General features: G+C 37.8%; 1 protein-coding gene and 1 pseudogene across 14 annotated transcripts in view; one reads left to right on the forward strand and one right to left on the reverse strand.

Moving 5' to 3' along the window:
• The window catches only part of KIF1B (kinesin family member 1B), a 135,574-nt gene that overhangs the window by 83,600 nt on the left and 31,809 nt on the right, over window positions 1-20,165 (reverse strand). For 10 of the 14 annotated variants that reach the window (XM_019639739.1, XM_019639736.1, XM_019639735.1 and 7 more), the window contains exons 3-10: window positions 18,083-18,159; window positions 17,161-17,340; window positions 14,924-14,989; window positions 10,842-11,020; window positions 10,154-10,265; window positions 4,975-5,052; window positions 4,217-4,282; window positions 3,399-3,416 (exon numbers count right to left, since the gene is read on the reverse strand). In XM_019639739.1, coding sequence (XP_019495284.1) covers window positions 3,399-3,416; window positions 4,217-4,282; window positions 4,975-5,052; window positions 10,154-10,265; window positions 10,842-11,020; window positions 14,924-14,989; window positions 17,161-17,340; window positions 18,083-18,159 — 776 coding nt within the window. The remainder of the gene's footprint in view (window positions 1-3,398; window positions 3,417-4,216; window positions 4,283-4,974; window positions 5,053-10,153; window positions 10,266-10,841; window positions 11,021-14,923; window positions 14,990-17,160; window positions 17,341-18,082; window positions 18,160-20,165) is intronic. The other 4 variants (XM_019639733.1, XM_019639744.1, XM_019639742.1 and 1 more) reach the window with 1 other exon arrangement.
• LOC109381226 (SOSS complex subunit B2 pseudogene) lies at window positions 7,093-7,566 on the forward strand (annotated as a pseudogene).

Genomic DNA, 20,165 nt, shown 5'->3' on the forward strand with positions numbered 1-20,165 from the left:
TGTTCAGCATCTTAGCTGTAGAGGGCAGTGTCACTGGCCTTCATATGTGGGATCCGAACTGGGGCCCTCTGGCGTCCCAAGCCAGCTCTTAACCAACGTGCCACTTGGCCGGCCCCTTTTCTATGCTTTTTATTCTTGAACCATTTTGGAGTAAATTGCAGACGCCATGCCCTTTTAATACTTAAGCATTTCAGCAGATAAGGACATTCTCTTATAGTCGCAGTTCAAAGACCAAATTCAGGAAATTTAACATCAACCCACTACCACTAATATCCTGTCCATATCATGTCTTTTATAGCTGGTAGTGTTTTAAAGCAAATCCAACATTTCATGTGTAAATAGTTCAGGTACGTAGCTCTAATAGAGAAGGACTTTAAAAAAAAAATAAATAAATAACTGCATGACCATTATCACATTTAACAAAATTAACAATAATTCCTTAATATCATCTAATCCCCAATCCTCAAACAATCCTTTTTACTTTTGCAGAGAAGCAAATAAGAATCCTGTACATTCCAGGCTGGGTGTATAGGAACAAGTCATTTAGTTAACGAATTTACTTGGCCAACCACCAAATCATCAAGTGGGTTGTTACATAGCTAGTAACTGTCATAAAGCAATACACAATTGGTTTCTTTGAATGGAAATTATGCCCAAAATAAATCCAACCATTAGAGTTAGGGTGAAAGGTCTAAGAAAACGATGTAATTTGCTAATCTGGAGATCTGAAAAGACTGCAAAATGCAATATATCTATCTCAAGAATTTACTTATACTGCTCCCTCTGTGACCCTTCTCATTATCACAGAATAAAGCAAAAAGCACCAGTGCAAAGCCAGTGCTGAAATGGAGGAAGTTAAATCCCTTGAAAGTTAAATTTAATGCAGACGCTTTGCAGATAATAGTTACATCAGTATCTGCTAGCTGACTACTGTATTGTGATAGGTTAAGAAGCCACTAAGGGAAAAGCCAGGGCTCACGAATACACATCTCCCCAGCAATCGGCAGTTCTATAACCCATCATTGGTATAACATGAGGTGCAATTAAAATAAGGATGACCTACTTGTGAAAGCACAGGTATTCAGAAAAGAAGTCCTAAGTAGCTGGCCTCTGGTTTGGTGAGGAGGAAAGGAAGTAGGCAAGCAGCACTTTCATTCCACCTCTTATCAAAAATATCCCATCCCACTCCACCCAGCGACATAAACTCCAACAATCAGAAAGTCATTTCCAATAGCAGGTTCTGTTTCTAAATTACACAGACCTCAAGGGAGACTGAGCAGCCTAGTGGGACCTTCACTCCACTACAAAACTCTTGAGGCCTGAGACCTCAGTTTTCCTGTTTCTAGTTACCCACTGCACTCCACTTTGCCATTTGTTAGTACTGAAAATGCTACAAGATTTAAAGCATGCCAGTTACAATGACTGCAAACAATACTGTAAAAACAGGCAGTGTCAGTTTGCCAAAAATGTTCTATTTTTGTTTCTGTTCATCAGACTAAATAAGTAGCTAAATGAATATGCATAAATAGAACTTCAACCTTTTCCATTTGAAAACACCCCAGAATTTTAGCCATTTCTTTTCTATTTGCTCTCTTATATCAATTAATCTCATCTGCCTCACATCTGTAATTTTAAAAAATGTTTTGGTAGTTAGTTACATAAAAAGTTTTACGTAGATCAGTAACCTTTCTAAAAAGAAATACTATTAAGTGTGAATGATAATAATCTTGTTTCTCTCCCCAATGGAAATAACATCTTAATTCACCAAAAATTATGTTTGTTACATAAAAACTAAAATTTATGTCTAATCTGTTACAGTTATGACATAGATGCAAAGTACTAAACTGGGTTTTACAAAACTGATTATAAAGTCATTCGCGAGTCACTGCAGCACACTATAATGTGGGCAATGTACAGACAAATACCCTGTGAACTGTAGTTTGGGTTCATATGGATGTTAATTGATGAGCCAACGGACAGAACAGGCTAGAATGATCACTAAGTTTTAATAGTCTTCATGGTTCTGGGACCCAGATTACATATTTGAAGAATATTCACAAATGCATAATATCAAAAAGCAGGCAAGATTTTTTAATGTAAGGCAGCTTTTTCAAATAAGCAGAAAAAAACAGAAAGGGGGCGTTACTTTATATTGTTATTTTTGTAGAAATAGAGAATAAACAAATCTATGTATTTAAAAATATGAGTATAGGGCCGGCCGAGTGGCGCATTGGTTAAGAGCTGGCTTGGGATGCCAGAGGGCCCCGGTTCAGATCCCACATATAAGAGCCAGTGACACTGCCCTCTACAGCTAAGATGCTGAACAACAGCTCAACCTGGAGCTGGGCTGCCATGAGTTGTTGGCTGCAGCCCCTGCTGCAGTGGGTTGCCATGGGCTACCGTGTGTAGCCCGCAGCCAGCAGCCAGCGTGAGCGGTCAGTAGCTGCCGTGAGCGGCCGTCCAGAAGTGGGCAACTGATCTGCTTCGCCCAGGAAGAGCGTAATGATGGTGCCAACTTGGGCCAGTGAAGCAAGGTCCTCCACAACTAGACTGAAGAACAAAAGGACAGCAACTTGTCTGTTCCCCTTCCCCCAATTCCCCAGCGCTGTTCCCATCCCCCAATTCCCCAATAAAAATCTTAAAAAATATATATATATATGAATATAAAATATTTCAATGCAGATACTGCCTCCATCCCCAATGTTACTTGTGTGATTCAAAACACTGCTAGGTGCACTATTATTTATGCAAAATCATACTAATAAATTTTACAATGTATAGATATATAAGGAAGAGAAAAATCTACTGTATTTGGGTTAAAAGAATGCAAATAATGTTTTCTAGATGCAGTTAGAAGTTTAACGTGATTCTGCAGCCTTCACTTTATGTAGAACTAAAGAGAAGAAAAAAAATTTTAATCAAAATTTAAATAATCCATGACTTTTCACGGTAGGCAATAAGTAAGGATAATACAAAGAGGTTTAAGAAAAATATACTAATAATTTCAAGAAGCCAGCCATGTTTTGGAGGTACCCTGAAGGAATTTTTTATTGCCCTTTTGAGAGGTTTATAGGCAACTCTTTCAAGAGATAGTCCTACATAGCACTAGGCGGAACATCCTAAGGAAACAGTGACACTGCCTCAAATTTTTCTTTCGCCTTTATTCCAAGTTCCTTCTCCAAAGCACTCCATCATGTTCCCTAAGTTGATTGTGCTGTGAAGCCACATAATTCATGGTCACCCTAAGCAGCAATTCAAAATTCCAGAGCCAGAGAACGTATAACAAAAACTTTTTTGGAGGTTCCATTCCTCCTTATGCCTCCATAGATTCTGCTGAGAATCAAAAGCCATCACAATTGATTCTAAAGCTAGTTCATTTTCACCAAACCCCACCGTACCTTGCTGGTGCAGTTATCCTACAGATGAAAGCATTTAAAAGAGAATGAGAACACGGCATAAGCTTCCAAACAGAAAATATGTTGTTTAAATTTGAAGTCATAAATTGAATATGACTTCTCAGAGACAAGCAAGAAAGCATTTAATTCTTTTTAAGCATTCAGTTGAGGTACTAAACTAAATTAGAGCACACATGACAAACACTCCCTTAGCTTCTAACATAAATAATGAAACCCCTTATATAAATATTGTTTCAGCTTCAGCGTTCCACTGTTAAGGAGTAGAAAAGTATAAGACTACTTTAAAAAATATATTATTGGTCCCCAAATCAACAGCATTTACCAGGGCAAACTGCACAAAATACTCCAAAAAGTATTGCATCCTACTCAGAAAAAACTGTATAGGAGAAGAATATATAATAAATACTCATGGTTTTTATGAGAGATATGAAACAAGGCTCAGAAAAATAGTCCAACCTGAGGTCTTTGTAAAGACATAGTTTTTACTCCAGCTTTTACAATTCAGTTTACTTTCATTCTCCTTAATCTCTTTTACTTTTAGTACAAAGTGTGTTATACCTAGTACTAGACTAAAAAGTTCTAAAACAAGAAAGGCAAGGTTACATAAAACGGCCCAAAAGGACAGCCTTCATCAAAAATCATAAAACAAAAAATATATGTAAATTAAAATAAGGAAAAAAAAATCAAGATCCAAATAAAGTCCATGCTTTGCAATAAAAAAAAATAATCATAAAATATAATCAAGTACATTTGCTGAACAGACTCATATTCCCCTACAATGAAGTATATACACCACTTACCACCTCTGCCAAGGCTGAAATGACTTTGCCCAGAGTTGTAAGAGACTTATTAATATTTGCTCCTTCCTGAAATCAATTCCAAACATGAAAGAATTATGATGAAGAATTTCTATTGCCACATCATATATAAATCATATGTAATAGATAAAATACAATTAGACCTATGCTAGCATTATTTGTTTATTTATGACCACAAATTTTAAAAACCTCCGTTAATCCTCAATCTTCCCCCCTCCCCCATGCCTCACGCACAGTCCTACAGTATCTTTGCGATGCTTGTGCTCCAGAAACTCACAGATGCAGCGCTCTTCCCACCAGTCACCAACATGAAATTTCTGCTCTTGTCAAGCATCTCTCTAGGGCAGCGCATGCTTGTTCGCACGTCTGAAGCTCATGTGTCCTCCTCCCATTACTGTCCCTTACTTTCACCAAGCCAAATTCTGCCTGTTCCTCCAACCACAATTCAACTGTCACCTGGACCATAAAGTCCTCCTTAATTATTATGTTATAACTTATCCTTCCATTGAAGTTATAGATCAGAAGTTGGCAAAATTTTTCAGTAAAGGTTTTGTGGGCCATACGGCCTCTGTCGCAACTCTCAACTCTACCAATAATAAACAAGTAGATGTGGCTATATCCCAATAAAATTTTATTAACAAAAACGGGCAGTGGGCCAAATTTGGCCTACTGGCCATAATTGGCTGATCAGTATTACAGAACAATTACTGACTAGGCCATTTATTTGGTAAAATAAATACCTTTAATCGTGTCCCTTTGGCACCAGTTGAATCAGCTCGTTCACTTCCCGCTAGATCCACCAAACTGATTTTACTGACCTGGTGAAGAACAATAACATTGGGATAATTTAAAAATAAGCAACGTAGAAGCAGAAAACATTTAAAGGCAGGAAATTAAAAGATTAAGACATGTAGGAAACTAAAAATATTGATTAGGGCTCTTATACATGACAACATATACTTTTTGTCAATTTAAACAGCACACACAAAAGTTCACAGCAATTATGTTGGCTCAAAAGAAATTATTTTAGGATAGACATATTTTATAATGGTAAGTCATAAAAATATATAAAACTCTGTAGTCACTATGGAAAACAGTATGGAGGTTTCTCAGAAAATTAAAAACAGAACTACCATGATCCAGCAATTTCAGTTCTGGATATTTATCCAAATAAAATGAAAACATTAGCTCAACAAGATATATGTACCCAATGTTCACTGCAGCATTATTTACAATAGTCAAGATATGGAAACAACCTAAGTGTACACTGATTGATGAACAGATAAAGAAAATGTGCATATGTACAATGGAATTATCAAGCCATAAGACAAGAAATGAAATCTTGCCATGTACAATAACATGGAAAGACCCTCAGGGCATTGTGCTAAATTAAATAATCCAGACAGAGAAAGACAAATACTACATGATCTCAGATCAGTGACTGCCAGAGTCAAGGCATTTTTGTTTTGGTGGGGTGGGGCGGTAGGTGAAACAGGTGAAGGAAGTCAAAAGGTATCAACTTCCAATTATAAAAAAAATTCTGCAACACTTTATATAGGCTTCACAATATATTTCACTATACAAATATAGATTCATTATGTTATATCCTGAAACTAATATAATGTATGTCAATTATACCTCAATAAAATTGAAAAAAACAATATATATGTAAAACTCAACATATTAAACTGCATATTAAAAATGAAGCTTCCTAGAACTGGAACTCTCAAACACTGATGGTGGGAATGTAAAAATGACATGATGATTCACTTCGGAAAACAGTTAAGAAGCTCAACATATACCTACCATCAGATTCAACCACCCTACTCCGAGGTATTAACCAAGAGAAACAAAACCAAATGTCCACACAAAAACTTGTCTACAAATGTTCACAGCATCTTCATTTGTAATGATAAAAAAGACACAATTTAAATACCCATCAACAAATGAATCAATGGACAAACTGTGATGCATCTATACAATGGAATACTAACCAGCAATGAAAATGAATTAACCATTAATACACACAATGAATTTCAAAATCATTATGCTAAGTGAAAGAAGCCAGGCAAAAACTAGTATACCATATGATTGATTTATATAGGATTCTGGAAAATGTAAACTAAACCATAGTGACAGAAAGCAGATCAGGGGTTACCTGAGGACAGGGGGTGGAAGATTAGATTACTAAAGGGGCATGAGGCAACTTTGTGGGGTACTGGAAATGCTCCTTATCTGGATTGTGGCATTGGTTTCACAGGTGTATACACGTGAGATCCAGTTTTACACTTTAAATATGTGTGATTTATTGTACTTTAATACCTCAATAAAGCAGATAAAAAAATAAAGCTTTAAGGAAGTTTAGACTAAAGTATCCAAAATGGATTATCAAAGAAACCATGGTTATGGGATTAACATTACTATGTTTGTAGATTTGACATCATGGAAAAAGGAAAAAAATGCTTTCACACAGGATGTTCCTTGGAGCCATTCACATGAATACTGGTTACTAAATAGCATTAATACTGTAACCTCTGGCTAAGCGGTCAAGTGATTTGATCACTTATATGAAGAGTATATTTTTAAAAATAATTTTCAGCTAAAAACAAACAAGTCACCAAGTAAAAGGCTAACTCTAGCTTTTAGTGATACTGGTATCATAAAGTACTCAGTTTACAAAGCAAAGGATCTTTTATAACTGTCTGTACAATAAATCTAACTTCAGATTTCAAATCCAGCTGTATGCGAATCGCTGCTTGGGACGCTTGGTGCTCGGTTGCTCAGTCTCTGCTCCCTGGTTGCTGTGACAGCTCGTCCCTTCCCGGAGCCCAGGAGAGATTGGGTGTGTGCCCGTATGACGCGTGCCCCAAACCAAAGACAAGCATGAAGTGAGATCATACAGAGTAGCAGATAAAACAGCAGCACCATGATTTCCGTGTGGGATGAAATTGGAGGTCTTACACAGCCAGGGGATATTACTGGTTGACCAGGGGTATGCATCCAAGAAAGGGGTAGAGAACTTCAAAAAATTGGGGAATTTTGTATGGTCCAAATTTCAGGGAATACAATCCAGATTATCGAGGACAACAAAACAAAGAGGCACACAGTGAACAGAAGAATAATTCCGTGAATAGTAATATGGGTACAGGCACATTTGGACCAGTGGGAAACGGGGTTCAAAGTGGCCCAGAATCAAGGGGAGGCCTATTTTCTTACACTGGTAGAAGCAATGGCCGGGGCTTATAAACCCACAGCTACAGGAACAGCTAATAATCAAAGTCATGAGCACAGTAAATGATGGCAGGGACCCTGGGAGGGCCTTGAAAAGATGACCTATGCCAAATGCTCGCATATGGTTTTTCAACTACACGCCCTACGTGAACACTTACTGCACTTGTATTTATGCTTAACTGTGAAAACTATGTTTTTTATCGGTTTCCTTTGATGTTTATGTTTTGTTAACAAGAGTGGTTTGTTTTTACAGCAAAAATGTTAAGCTGCTCAAGTCCCCCACTGAAGAATGGGAACACGTTGAAAAGTAGGGCCATTTATTTTTAGAGCAAACAAAGTCTTTGGATATCCTCTAAAAAACCTGCACCATTTTGTGATGAGTTAAGACATCAGCATTATAGCCTCTAGGAGTCTATCTTCTGCATCCATTTTGTACTATTTAAAATAAGGCCTCGTGGGAGATATTCTCTGTCTTAAATTCAGATATTGCAACTAAAGCAATAACCACCAAAACAAAGAAGAACTTGGTCAATGCTAACAGCGACTTGGGAGTATTTGTGACTCCAGGAATGACTGACTTCTTCATTAAGTGACTGTCATGATTTTCCAAGGACAGAATCATCCTGCTCGTTTTAGTACAAAAAACAAAAACAAAAATCTTTACCAGAATTATGGAATAGTATGTGATCTGTAGTATAACAAGTGATTTTTAGAAGAAAGCTACATTTATTTTAGTTTAGGGTAGTGCTATTAATATTTGTTATCAACTTTGAGCATTACACTGAAAAAGAATTTAAAACTGTGGCCTTGAATATTTATTTTTTGAAACTACCACGTCAAATATTAAAGTATAATTTGAGGGGCTATTAAAGTTATAATAAACACTGATCTAATTATTTTCTTTAATTATGAGCGATAAACATTATAGTGAAGGCAATTTAAATTAAATTCAAGGAGAAATACACAGTCCTAAGTTATAGGGTCCTAGGTACTTGCAAAAACTCAGCCTGGAGTATAAATATTTAGGTACTTGACTTTATTTGAAGGGGGTAGTGTGGGGGGTCTGTACATGTGTGTTTTCAAAGTTTCTGAACACAATTCACAAAGCCTTATCAGCAACAGTTAAGACATGGTTCTCTCAAAGAAGCGAAAACAGCTTTATTCAGAAATGTATAGAGTTTGTTTATTGTTACAAATGGTCCCCAGTTCCACTTTTTATTGTAGGGTTGATAACTGGTAAAATTTTCCTTTGTTAGAATTCAACTCTTTTCAATATTATCTCTTGAATAAAAATATGCATTAATGTTAAAAAATAATAAAAAATTAAAATACAGCTGTACACTACTTAGGAATGTAGGCAGAGTAGAATTCAACATAAATTTATTAACAATAACAACAATAAAATTAACATTTATTAAGTGGTTACTCTGTGCCAAGCACTATTACATGCACTTTACCTATATTAATACTTAATCCTATGAGGTTGGTGAAACTGAGGCACAAAGAGGTTAAGCAACTTGCCCAAGGTAACACTGCTTAAAGTGACAGAGCCAGGATCTAAAGCGAGCCGTTTACCTCAAATTCTACTACATTTAACCACTATGGAAAATGAGAAATTAATAAGCAAAGGTATATGAAGAACATCAGAACTACTGTGCAGTTATTTATTTTCCAGGAATAAAACACATCTTGTCTGCCTCATCGTTTGCTTAAACATTTAATCCCACAGTAACATTATCAGAGCTCAAAAAAATAAAAAGCACATAGCAGGCCGGCCAAGTTCGGTAAGAGCGCGAGCTCTGAGCAACAGGGCCACCGGTTCAATTCCCACATGGGCCAGTGAGCTGCGCCCGAGCTGAGCTGCCAACAGGTGGCAGGATGGCTCAGCTGGTGAGAGCTTGTGCTCCTAACAAGGTTTCTGGTTCGACTCCCGCATGGGATGGTGGGCTATGCCCACCAGCAACTAAGATTGAACACAGCACCTTGAGGTGAGCAGCCGTGAGCTGCCGATGGGCGGCCGGATGGCAACTGGGCTTCAGAGTTGAGCTGAGCTAGATGCGCCCTCCACAACTAAGATTGAAGGACAACAACTGCCTGGCTGTTCCCCTCCCCCAATTCCCCAACACCGTTCCCCTCCCCCAATTCCCCAATAAAATCTTAAAAAAAAAAAAAAAGCACATAGCAAAGAAGCTAGTGAGGTAATTAAGAGGTTCTGGTCAAGAAGAAAAGGAAGGATTTTCTCCCCACAAAAACTGCTTAACTCTCTTGCATAGAGAAGCTTTCGAGACACAAAGTCTTGGGTTGTTATTTTGTTTTGTTTTGTTTTTTTGTTTTGTTTTTTTTTAGCTGAGCCATCCTGCCACCTGATAGCAGCTCAGCTCGGACCAGGATTCAAACTGCTGTTGCTCAGAGCTCGTACTCTTGAGCGAGCTCTTAACCAACTGAGCCACTCGGCCGGCCCTGGGTTGTTTTTCCTTAGCCCTATTTTCTAACTTGCAATTTCACTTAAGAACCCATGCTCAAAACTGGTTTAGGGTGGAATAAAAATGATAAGCAGAAGGTATAAAATACCCTCATTAAGTAAAAGGGCAACTCGCCTCCCTTCCACAAAATGAGGAGGGTAGCAAGAGGGAAGTTCTGAAAAGCCCGCTCTCCACAACTTGAGCCCAGAGGCTGAAGGTCTCTTACCTTCTCAGTGGAAAGGTTTGTCTCAGCGTCATGTTTCTTCTGGGTGAAAACAATTGTAAACACAGCATGGGAACGGCTACTTGTCTCATTCATGTTGGTAGCTGCCACTGTCCTAAATAAACATAAGGGTGACCACGTGACAATGGAATTCTTAGAAGTTAAAAGGGACAGAGAGCTCCACATTATAGGCATAACAATCACAAGTAACGGCTTCAATTTACAGATTGTAAGACTGTCACACAAATTGCTCTCAATATACCTTATTTGCGAGTCTATCAAGTTACCCTCCAACTTCAAGGGCACCACATAAGAATCATTGTTCACATTTCAGCTGTCCCTTTAGAAGCCACCGACACATTTAATTTCTACCTTCCATTAGGTGCTCATTTATTCCAGAATCAATTACTACTATAGGCACGAGATAAGACTATTTTACCATGACTTGACCAAAACCTAATGGTAAAACATAACAAAAGTTCTAACGTCTCAGCAGTGCGTTGTTTTGATGAGAAGAAAGATACCAAATTTGCTGAAGCCCTCATTTCTCCAGCACAGCCAAGGAAAGGCTCAGAGGACTCCACAATGATAACACCTGTCATAGCTCTAACTGTGGTCTCAGCCCCTTCACGGGAACAAAGGGCCTCAGAGTGTGCCAGAGACCTCAGGCATTCGTCTGTTTCCCCCATACCTGGCTTTGTTCCCGGCATCCATGAGGTCAGCAATGTCTGTGTAGGAAGTGACTGCCAACTTTGACAGATCCTCCACATAAGGGCCAAGAAGCGGGTGTTCACGCACACGCAAATTACCCTTGTTTTTTGGATTCAGCAAATCTCGTACTCTTTCACAGTAAATTTCCATGTAGCTCACCTAGAAACAAATGATTAGTGAATTAAGACTTAGAAAAAGAAATCCTATACATTAAAAAGGTTTTTTTTTAAACTTTTATCAAAAGCTCTCCAATTAGAGGTCAGCAGGCTCTACTAAGTGAAATGTCATAGCTCTAGTCCCTTTTACTCTATTAAAAGCGTGTACAGGTATCACTGAGTAGGTGAGAACCAAGCATCTAACTTCCACAGGAAGAAGGAGATAAACAGGCCATCTCGGCATGTAGTGGCTACTACTTGTCTTACGCAGAAAAAATATCATTTTTAAAAGTAGCAGCTTATCAGCTATCAATATTTTTTAAACGTATGCTATCATTAGTAATTGGGACTGGAAACAAGATTTCCATTGATGTTAAAACCAAGGAACAATATCAATATTCCAGAGCAGGAAAGACAAAAGAGACCAGAGACTCTTAATACTTTAAGACTGACCACAATGTGATTGATCATGGATAAAAAATTGTCTCTAGCAGAAGGGGTAAGGGTTGGCCAGTACAGAACTCGACTGTGTGGCAGGACCTATCCAGGTCTCAGCGGGGAAGAGGAAACCTCAGACAATAGGCCTCAGGAATTCTTGTCCCATCAGCAGGACCAGTCCTACCATGGAGATGAATGTGTTAGGCTATCACTTCGTCACCTGAGGCAATTAAACACGTGTCTCATCAACTCCTCTCCCTCTAATTCTATGCTCACCCAAAAACCAACAGCATTCTAACAGGTCCGCCCATAGGAAGATAACACCAGTCTTGTTAACTGAGTGTCTGGTCTGGGTAACAGCTATTCCTCATGGCAAAGTAACCAACCAACATGCTGGTTTCGTAACATCAATCAAATGAGCTTCACTCACGAGTCTGACTTTGAAAGATGATGGTTCTTTTCCTAATTTATCTATAAGATCAGATTTCTAAGCAAGCAAGGCTCGGAACTGGGGTAATAAGTTCAGGGGTAACAGCAAGGCTAACTATGACACTTCCTTGGGAATCAGGCACTTCACTATCACTGAAGACTCAAACATATGCTAGAACTTCTGCATTTTTCAACTTTAAATTTCTATAGACATATTTTCAGGGTATCTCAAATGGAACTTTATCTCCATTTCTATTGCCTTTTTATTTTACTCAGTTTAAGATCTATTTTTATATTGTACTTCAAAATCAATTTTTAAATAATTGAGAATGCTGAAAGATAAAGTAATTGATCTATTATGAGAGTAAAACAACAGGACGACAAATAATCTTTCTAAAAGTAGGTCATTGGGCCGGCCGAGTGGCGTGTTGGTTAAGAACTGGCTTGGGACGCCAGAGGGCCCCGGTTTGGATCCCACATATGAGGGCCAGTGACACTGCCCTCTACAGCTAAGATGCTGAACAACAGCTCAACCTGGAGCTGGGTTGCCGTGAGTCACCGGCAACGGCGTAGGCTGCAGCCCCTGCTGCAGTGGGTTGCCATGGGCTACCATGTGTAGCCAGCAGCCAACGTGAGCGTCCAACAGCCGCCGTGAGTGGCCGTCCAGAGTCCGGCAACTGATCTGCCTCACCTGGGAAGACCGCAATGATGGTGCCAACTTGGGCCAGTGAAGCAACGTCCTCCACAACTAGACTGAAGAACAAAAGGACAGCAACTTGTCTGTTCCCATTCCCCCAATTCCCCAGCTCTGTTCCCATCCCTCAATTCCCCAATAAAAATCTTTAAAAAAAATAAAAAAATAAAAAATAAAAGCAGGTCATCCTAAAAAGTGAGGTGGCACTTTAATCATTCTCATGTACTTAAACTTGTACATACATTCCTGAATCCCAGGAAGATATTTTATCTTCTTGGAAAACTTGTCCCTTTTCATACAGGTATGAGACTAAGAGGATCGAAAATAACCTGGTCAAGGTCAATGTCTCTCAAGTGCAAATCTATCTAAAGCCATCACTACTGCTTTTACTTCTGAACCAACCATGACAGACCCCATTTGGCAAATTCAATTCATTAAGCAGCAGGCATTTTCAGGCACTTTGTAGGCACTTGCCATACATCAGTAAATAAAGCAAAGGTCTCTGCCCTAGTGAGCTTATGCTTCTAGCAAGGGAGACTGAAAATAAACAACAAACATAAGAAATAAGCAAAATTATGAAACAGGTTAGAATGTGGGAAGTCCTGTGAGGAAAAAAACCAAAGAACAGGGCAAGGGAGAGCAGGAATGTAGGGGTGAAGGTCAAGTTGCAGCGTTACACAATGGTCAAGGTAAGCCTCTTTGAGAGGGTAAGATGTCAACAAGAGACTGGAAGGTGAAAAAGTTAGTCAAAAAGATATCCAGGGGAAGAAATTTCAGGCAGAAGGAAAAATAAAATGTAAAGTCCCCAAAGTAGGAACATTCCTTGGTGTGTTTCAGAAACATCAAAAAAAGCCAGTGTGCTGGAGCAGGGTTAAGTAAGGGAGAGAAGCAAGAAAGGAGGTAGAGGTTGCATAAATTTAGGGAACCACAGTATCAGATCTACACTGCACTCCAAATAAGCCTGGGAACTCTGACTAATATGAAAGAAAATGGCTTCGTCTCTTATTACCTACAAGCTCAAAACATTCTGTCACATGATTCAAAACAATAGAGACAGGATGAGACAAGCTATTTAGAGAATTCATTTTAACCAAAAAGATTTTTAGAGCAGCACATTCCTCTTTTGGTGTATGATGACCACAAAGCAGAATTCTCTAAAATTTGTAAATTTATGCAACACTTCATAGGTAAAGAAAAAACCCCTAAGTATCTAAGTGGATCAGTGAGGAATTGTGTAAGTCCTATAGATAATCACAGCATATACATTTTTTTTGAAGTACCAAAAAACTAGTTCATTTAAAAAGCAGCTTAATTTCTCAGAACAGCAGCTTCATGTTAACAGAACAGTGTATACACAACACACACACACACACACACACACACACACACACAAACACACACACACACACACGGTCTCAGACAGCGGTCTAGTTTCATTCTGTTGGATGTGGCTTTCCAGTTTTCCCAACACCATTTATTGAAGAGACTTCCCTTTCTCCATTGTATGTTTTTGGCTCCTTTACTGAAAATCAGTTGCCCATATATGTGTGGGTCAGAACACTTTAATAATATTAATTACTATGAAATTAATACCAAAAATGGGGGGAGATATAAAATAATAGCTTCATAAAACACACGCAAAAAAGTGGAAATGTTTATAAAGTAATTCTATAAACCTCTTCTTGAAAGATCTAGGGTATACAATGGCTGGAGAATAACTTTCCAGGATTGTAGGTAATTATAAAGGTGGCAGGGGAGGAGGGAGCAGGGAGAGAGATTTGATTATATGTGCTTGCAAAACTTATGCTTGTCAAAAATCATCACTAATAATATTAAAGGGAGGAGCTCACACAAATGAGTAAGAAAAACACTGCAATCACAACATGTAAACAGGTACAGGCATCATTTACAAGATTGTTCAACCACACTAATAATAAAGAAATGTGAATTTAAGTAAGAGTGAGAAATTTTCCCTTATCAAATTGGCAAAAATTAAAGAACAAAAATACTAAATGTTGGCAAAGGCACAATGGGTGCTTATACCCTCCTGATGGGGTTAAAAATTGGCACTGCCTTTCTTACTAAAAGACCATCTGGGAATTCAAATGTATTGCTTGACAATCAATATACATACAAAGGAAATAAGTGAAAACAAAGCCAGGCTTATGACTAAGGACTTCATTGCAACACTAGTCACTAAAACCAACACTCAGAAAAGCCTGTAAGTACAAAATTGGGGGAATGGTTAAATGACTATAGCACAGTCATAATTTGGAGCCATTTAAAAGTAACATTTGAGGCAATGGAGTACAGAGGCCTCTGGTTTTAAGCCACAGTTGTACTCACCTCTACAGAGTAAGACATTTCTTCATTACAGTTGTCATTGATTTTCTCAAATAGTTCTTCACATAACTAAGGAAGCAGAATGAGAGGTAAATCAGAGAAGCACTAAATTACCCAGGGATGCTAAACAAATTAGCAAGATCCCCCTTATTTTTCCTCAAAAATATTAATGGCATCAACAACAAAGGTGAATGCTTTGAATGAAATAAAAGGATAGCTTTAAATACATTCTTCTTATCTATATTCTCCCTCAATAACAGCATCTCAATAATGTTTGCTTAGAAAGCAAAGGACATTTAGGGGAGGAATTATGTCTCTTACAGTGTTATGTCACTGACACATTTATGTGAATTCACCTCTTCACATTATACTAGACTGACTGTGACTCTACTGTCAGTGCTATTATTGTAGCAGTAAAACTACCATTGAACCACACTTTGCACACATATTATTAATCATGACATAAATTTTATTATATATTGCCAGTTACTAAATACATTATAAATTTATACATACATACATATATTAAGAGAATACATACTATTTGGAAGGGGTAAACGAAAGTATTTTCAAGAATCACTCTAACTATAAAACTTTCCCCTTTCCCTCTGTCTTAAGACTCCAACCCCTTCATGACAGGCTACTCCACAACGGTGACATTTCTAACAGACAATATTAATTTTTCTAGATCAGAAAATTTATAAAATTTCACTATTTCTTGAATTTTCTAAAAATATGTGATATTTTAATAAGAATTAATAAAAATCTACTGAATTTTCATTTGCTATACATTTAGTATTAAGGCAACAATGTCCATTTGGAAAATGAAATATCTGTTCGTGATTTCTTTAGAAGTCTAAGTAGAGTTTCAAATTTATTATAAATGGCAGTTTCTAAAGAATAATCACCTATTAAAAAAATCCATGCTTCTGTATTAAAATAAAATATTCCAAAATTTTACCAGAAAAGAGATACATATGCAATTGTACAAGAACTCCAGTAACAAACAAACTAAAGGAAAAGGAGACAGAAACTAAGTGTGGTGATGGGATAAATGTGACTATTTAGTATAACTTGCTATAATCTACAATTATTTTATTGCCGAAGAAGTATTACATAGTAGTAATAGCAGAGACCCCAGAACTACCTTGCCTGCATTTGGATCCTGGCCTTGCCACTTACCTGGGCCAGTGACATAACCTCTCTGTGCCTCACTTTCCTCATGTAAACTGAGGGTAACAAGAGCACCTACCTCTTAGGGTCATATGAGGAAGACCAGAGGAGCTGGTATTTGTAAAGCACTGACGCCTGTGCTTGGCACATGGGGAGCGCTACCAAATGTTTTCTCTAATTCATATTTTAACTATTGCTATTACTATATACACAGAAGGACAATTCCCAAATATATGTCTTAACACAGACATATATTTTTTACAGAAAAAAGTATATGCTAGTATGTTCATTTTTTTCTGAAAATTTCCTAATCTTTATTAATAATTAAGCATTTCAATTATATAGCTGAATTTAAATTTACAGTCCAATAATCCATTAGAAAAAGTAGCTATAGCTCCCTTATGTATTTTATTCTCAAAATATAGAGATGGTCACACTAGGCCTGTAGTAAAAGAACTTCTAAATTAAACCCAAATATCATTAATAAAAGCAGACCACATTCCTGTTAAAAGAAGTTCCTTCTAAACACCTAAGTCACAACTGCTTTCCACTCCCAAACAATACAAGACCAAAAGACTAACTGCTCTTAAAAAAGCCTCAGGCTGTTAAACTTAAAGTGACAGTATTAAGACAATAAAAGGAAAGTATCTGTAAGGCAATCTAAAAACAACAATAATCCCTTTAACAGGTGCTCTATAAAGGAACTTAGAAAAAAATCAGACCAACGCCATTCACGTGACCCCGGGGTTCAGAATAAAGCCTGTTACATACTATCTCTTTTTAAAGAAGCTGGTGACACTGTTCAAAAGATAAAATAACATGACACTGGATATACACCAAAACCTTTACAACACATCCGCTTTCCCATCTTTGAAGACAGACATGTGTACATGGCCGCCTCTTCCACTAGGCTGTCAGCTCCACTAAGGGAGAGGTGATTTGTCTTTGTGCCTTGTGTATGCTACTCCCTAAATAAATGTTTGTTAAATAAAAATAACTGTTAAAGCCACCGAAGACTAAGAGTAATAATAATGAGCAGAGGTTTTTTGTTGTTTTTGGTTTCTTACCTGTGGAATGATGCCAGCTTGGCTTTCTTCCTGTTTACCCATCATTGTGTAAGATTTCCCAGCACCAGTCTGTCCATAGGCAAAAATACAGACATTGTAGCCCTCAAAGGCATGCAATAGCATTTCTTTTCCAATGTCATTGTACACACGGTTTTGAGATGCAAAACAGGGATCTTCGGGCTGGAAAGATTAAAAGGAGGAAGAAATGGCACTTTACTCACATTCTTTCCTATGCTTATTTGATTACTTCTATAATAAGTGTTTCGAACCAGAATAGTCACCTAAAATATACTATATATATATATTTTTTTTAAGTTCCCCTTACACAGTTTTTCTCATTGCACGCACACACACAGAGGCACTATTAGACTTATCCAGGTCAGCTATACATAAAAATATCTACATGAAATTATCTAGCATGATTACATTTTGTTTTCCCTAACCTTACAAGTATCAATCACTCTTTCATTCACAGGGAGCTCTAAGAAAATTTTCTTGGAAAACGGGACTGAAAGATCAAAGGTCAAGTCCACATATAAAATATTTTGAACTCGTTCCAGGTAGTGTGGCTGTTTGAGTAAACGGCTTTCAGTGAAGAATGTTTCCAACCCTTTGCCCAGGCCCTTCCCTTGCCAATTAGGCGTTGTCAATAGTTTAAAACACCTCCTACTCCAACACAACACAAGGGGGGGGGGGGGGGAGAACAAAAATGCGTAACAGAAGCAAACTCTAGTTTAGGAAAGATCCAAGCAGCCAGGAGACTGGGGATCCTATACTTAGTAAGAATACTGCGAAGGAACCTACTCGCCATCTTCCTAGATGTTGGTAGTCTTTGTTTTCCTTGTATTATAGGACCTGCAGGCTCTTTCAAAATGTTCCAAACCCACATAGTTCTCCCGTGCTGCACCAAAAATACACTTACCGAGGTGTGAGACCAGTAGGAGTAGTCAAAGCTGAAGGACTTTGGAGCTTCCTTTGGGTTCTTTGGGTTAATAATACCTAGAGGATGAAAATGTGTTGATTTTATAAGTCACTCAGTTATTATATGCTCTTTAGTTCAACATGATGTTACATGGTAAATTCAAAACATCCAAATCAGTAAATTCATACCACTTAATCTGAATAGGGCAATCAAAAAAATCACATTTTTAACAGGTGCTCTTTATAAAGAGTAACTAGGTGTCACCAGGATTCAGAACAGAGCCTGGCACACAGTAGGTGTTCATTAAATATTTTGTGACTGAACTCTAGGTAAATTAGCAGCCAAAATCTGGAAATGGACCATGTTACTATTTCAAGGTGTTTCATAAGGCTTCAAATATTTCAATGCATCAGAAATAAAAGTTTGAAAATTATTGAAATAATCTAACCACTATTTGAAACGAACGTTTTAAAGCTCTTTTCTACTTCGGAAAAGCATCTGGTAATGAAGCATTCATTGAAAAGAAAGAAATCCACAGTTGATAACTTATAAGTTATTATGTGTGTGTGTGTGTGTGTGTGTGTGTGTGTCACAGACCATTAAATCACCTGTAGAACGTTATAAACAGCAAAACTACTTTGTGACTGAAAAGCATGCAGTCTCACTGCCCGTATTAAGTGGTTTCTCACGGGATTAATCCAGTCACACTCCACTCCAGGGACTGACTGCAAATGCTGAGGCTTACTTAGCCTCTCTCCCTTCCTCATACACACAAAGCTCTGGCTCCTCATATTTCACATGGAATGGAATCCTTATAACATGTTTCATGAAATCTCCTCAAAGACCAGCTATCCCAACCAATCCACTTCTCTAGGGCAGAGCCACATCCCAGGGTATCAGTGAGATCAGGATTAAAAAATAAATCTGTCCGGGGCAGCTGCTGCTCAGGGCATAAATAGCAACAGTTGCTATGGTGCGTAGTTCTCTCTCTTGCTGGATTCCGCTGGGTATGGCTACACATTCATGTTCCAACCTCAAATGCTGACAGAGTATTAATAAGGCTCACACAGCACATAATCATGTGACAAGGAGACATGGTTCTAGAAAGAAAGTCTCCCTACACACAGATGGTAACCTAAGCAAAGAATGCTTCTAACCAAAAGGCACTGCGTATAAGATTGAAATAATAACCAACATTCATGGAGTGCTTGATTCAAACTGTAAATTCAAACTGTGCTAACCTGATTAATCCCCCAGCCATTCAATAAGGCAGATGTTTTATTATTGACATTTTATAGATAAACCATCACAGAGGTTAAATAACCTACCCAAGGACAGAACTAGCTAATGGCAACCCAGGAAGTGAATTTGGAGAGTCTGGCTCTGGAGCCCACATTTTTAACCAAGGTACCCGTCATTTAAATATTTATTGCCTATATGCAGCTATTGCCACAGCAAACACTGTAAGGCATTTTTTAATGCTTATGCATACATATATATGTGTATGCACACGCATATGACTACCCGCCTAAAATTATACCATGGGCATTGTTTAACTCTCCTTACCCATTTAAAACTAGAAACTTGAGGATTATACTTCCTAAAACCTGAAAGACCACAACACAAACTCAACCAAGAAAACGGAAGTTAGGGTCATACTGCGTGTACCAGATTCTAGGTTTCAGTGGCTCAGCAATAAGGACAATGACAAGATGTAGGATGTGACACTCAAAAACATGGTTACAATACACACCTCTAACATCTAAAAATCTGCTGTCATAAAACTTTGAAGCCATGTTTCATTCAGTCTTTTAGCTACTCGCTGGTGGTACCACTTATGCCAAGAACAGCTTAAGAAAAAGCTAGCTTTCGGATTCTACCCCTTTGTTCCCCTTTCCCTAGTAAAGAAAAAGGAAAACTACCACATTGAGTAATTTCCTTGATTCACATAAAATCCTTTTCTTCAATTTCCTTCTCCCAGATCTTCGAAAGTTCAGAAACTAATAAATTGTCCTAACTTCCAGCTTCGAAACCAAGTTGCTTTTTATTTTATTTATTTATTTTTTTTTTTTTAAAGATTTTT

Source organism: Hipposideros armiger, unplaced genomic scaffold (assembly GCF_001890085.2).
Source record: "Hipposideros armiger isolate ML-2016 unplaced genomic scaffold, ASM189008v1 scaffold_46, whole genome shotgun sequence".
NCBI classification, from domain to species: Eukaryota; Metazoa; Chordata; class Mammalia; order Chiroptera; family Hipposideridae; genus Hipposideros; species Hipposideros armiger.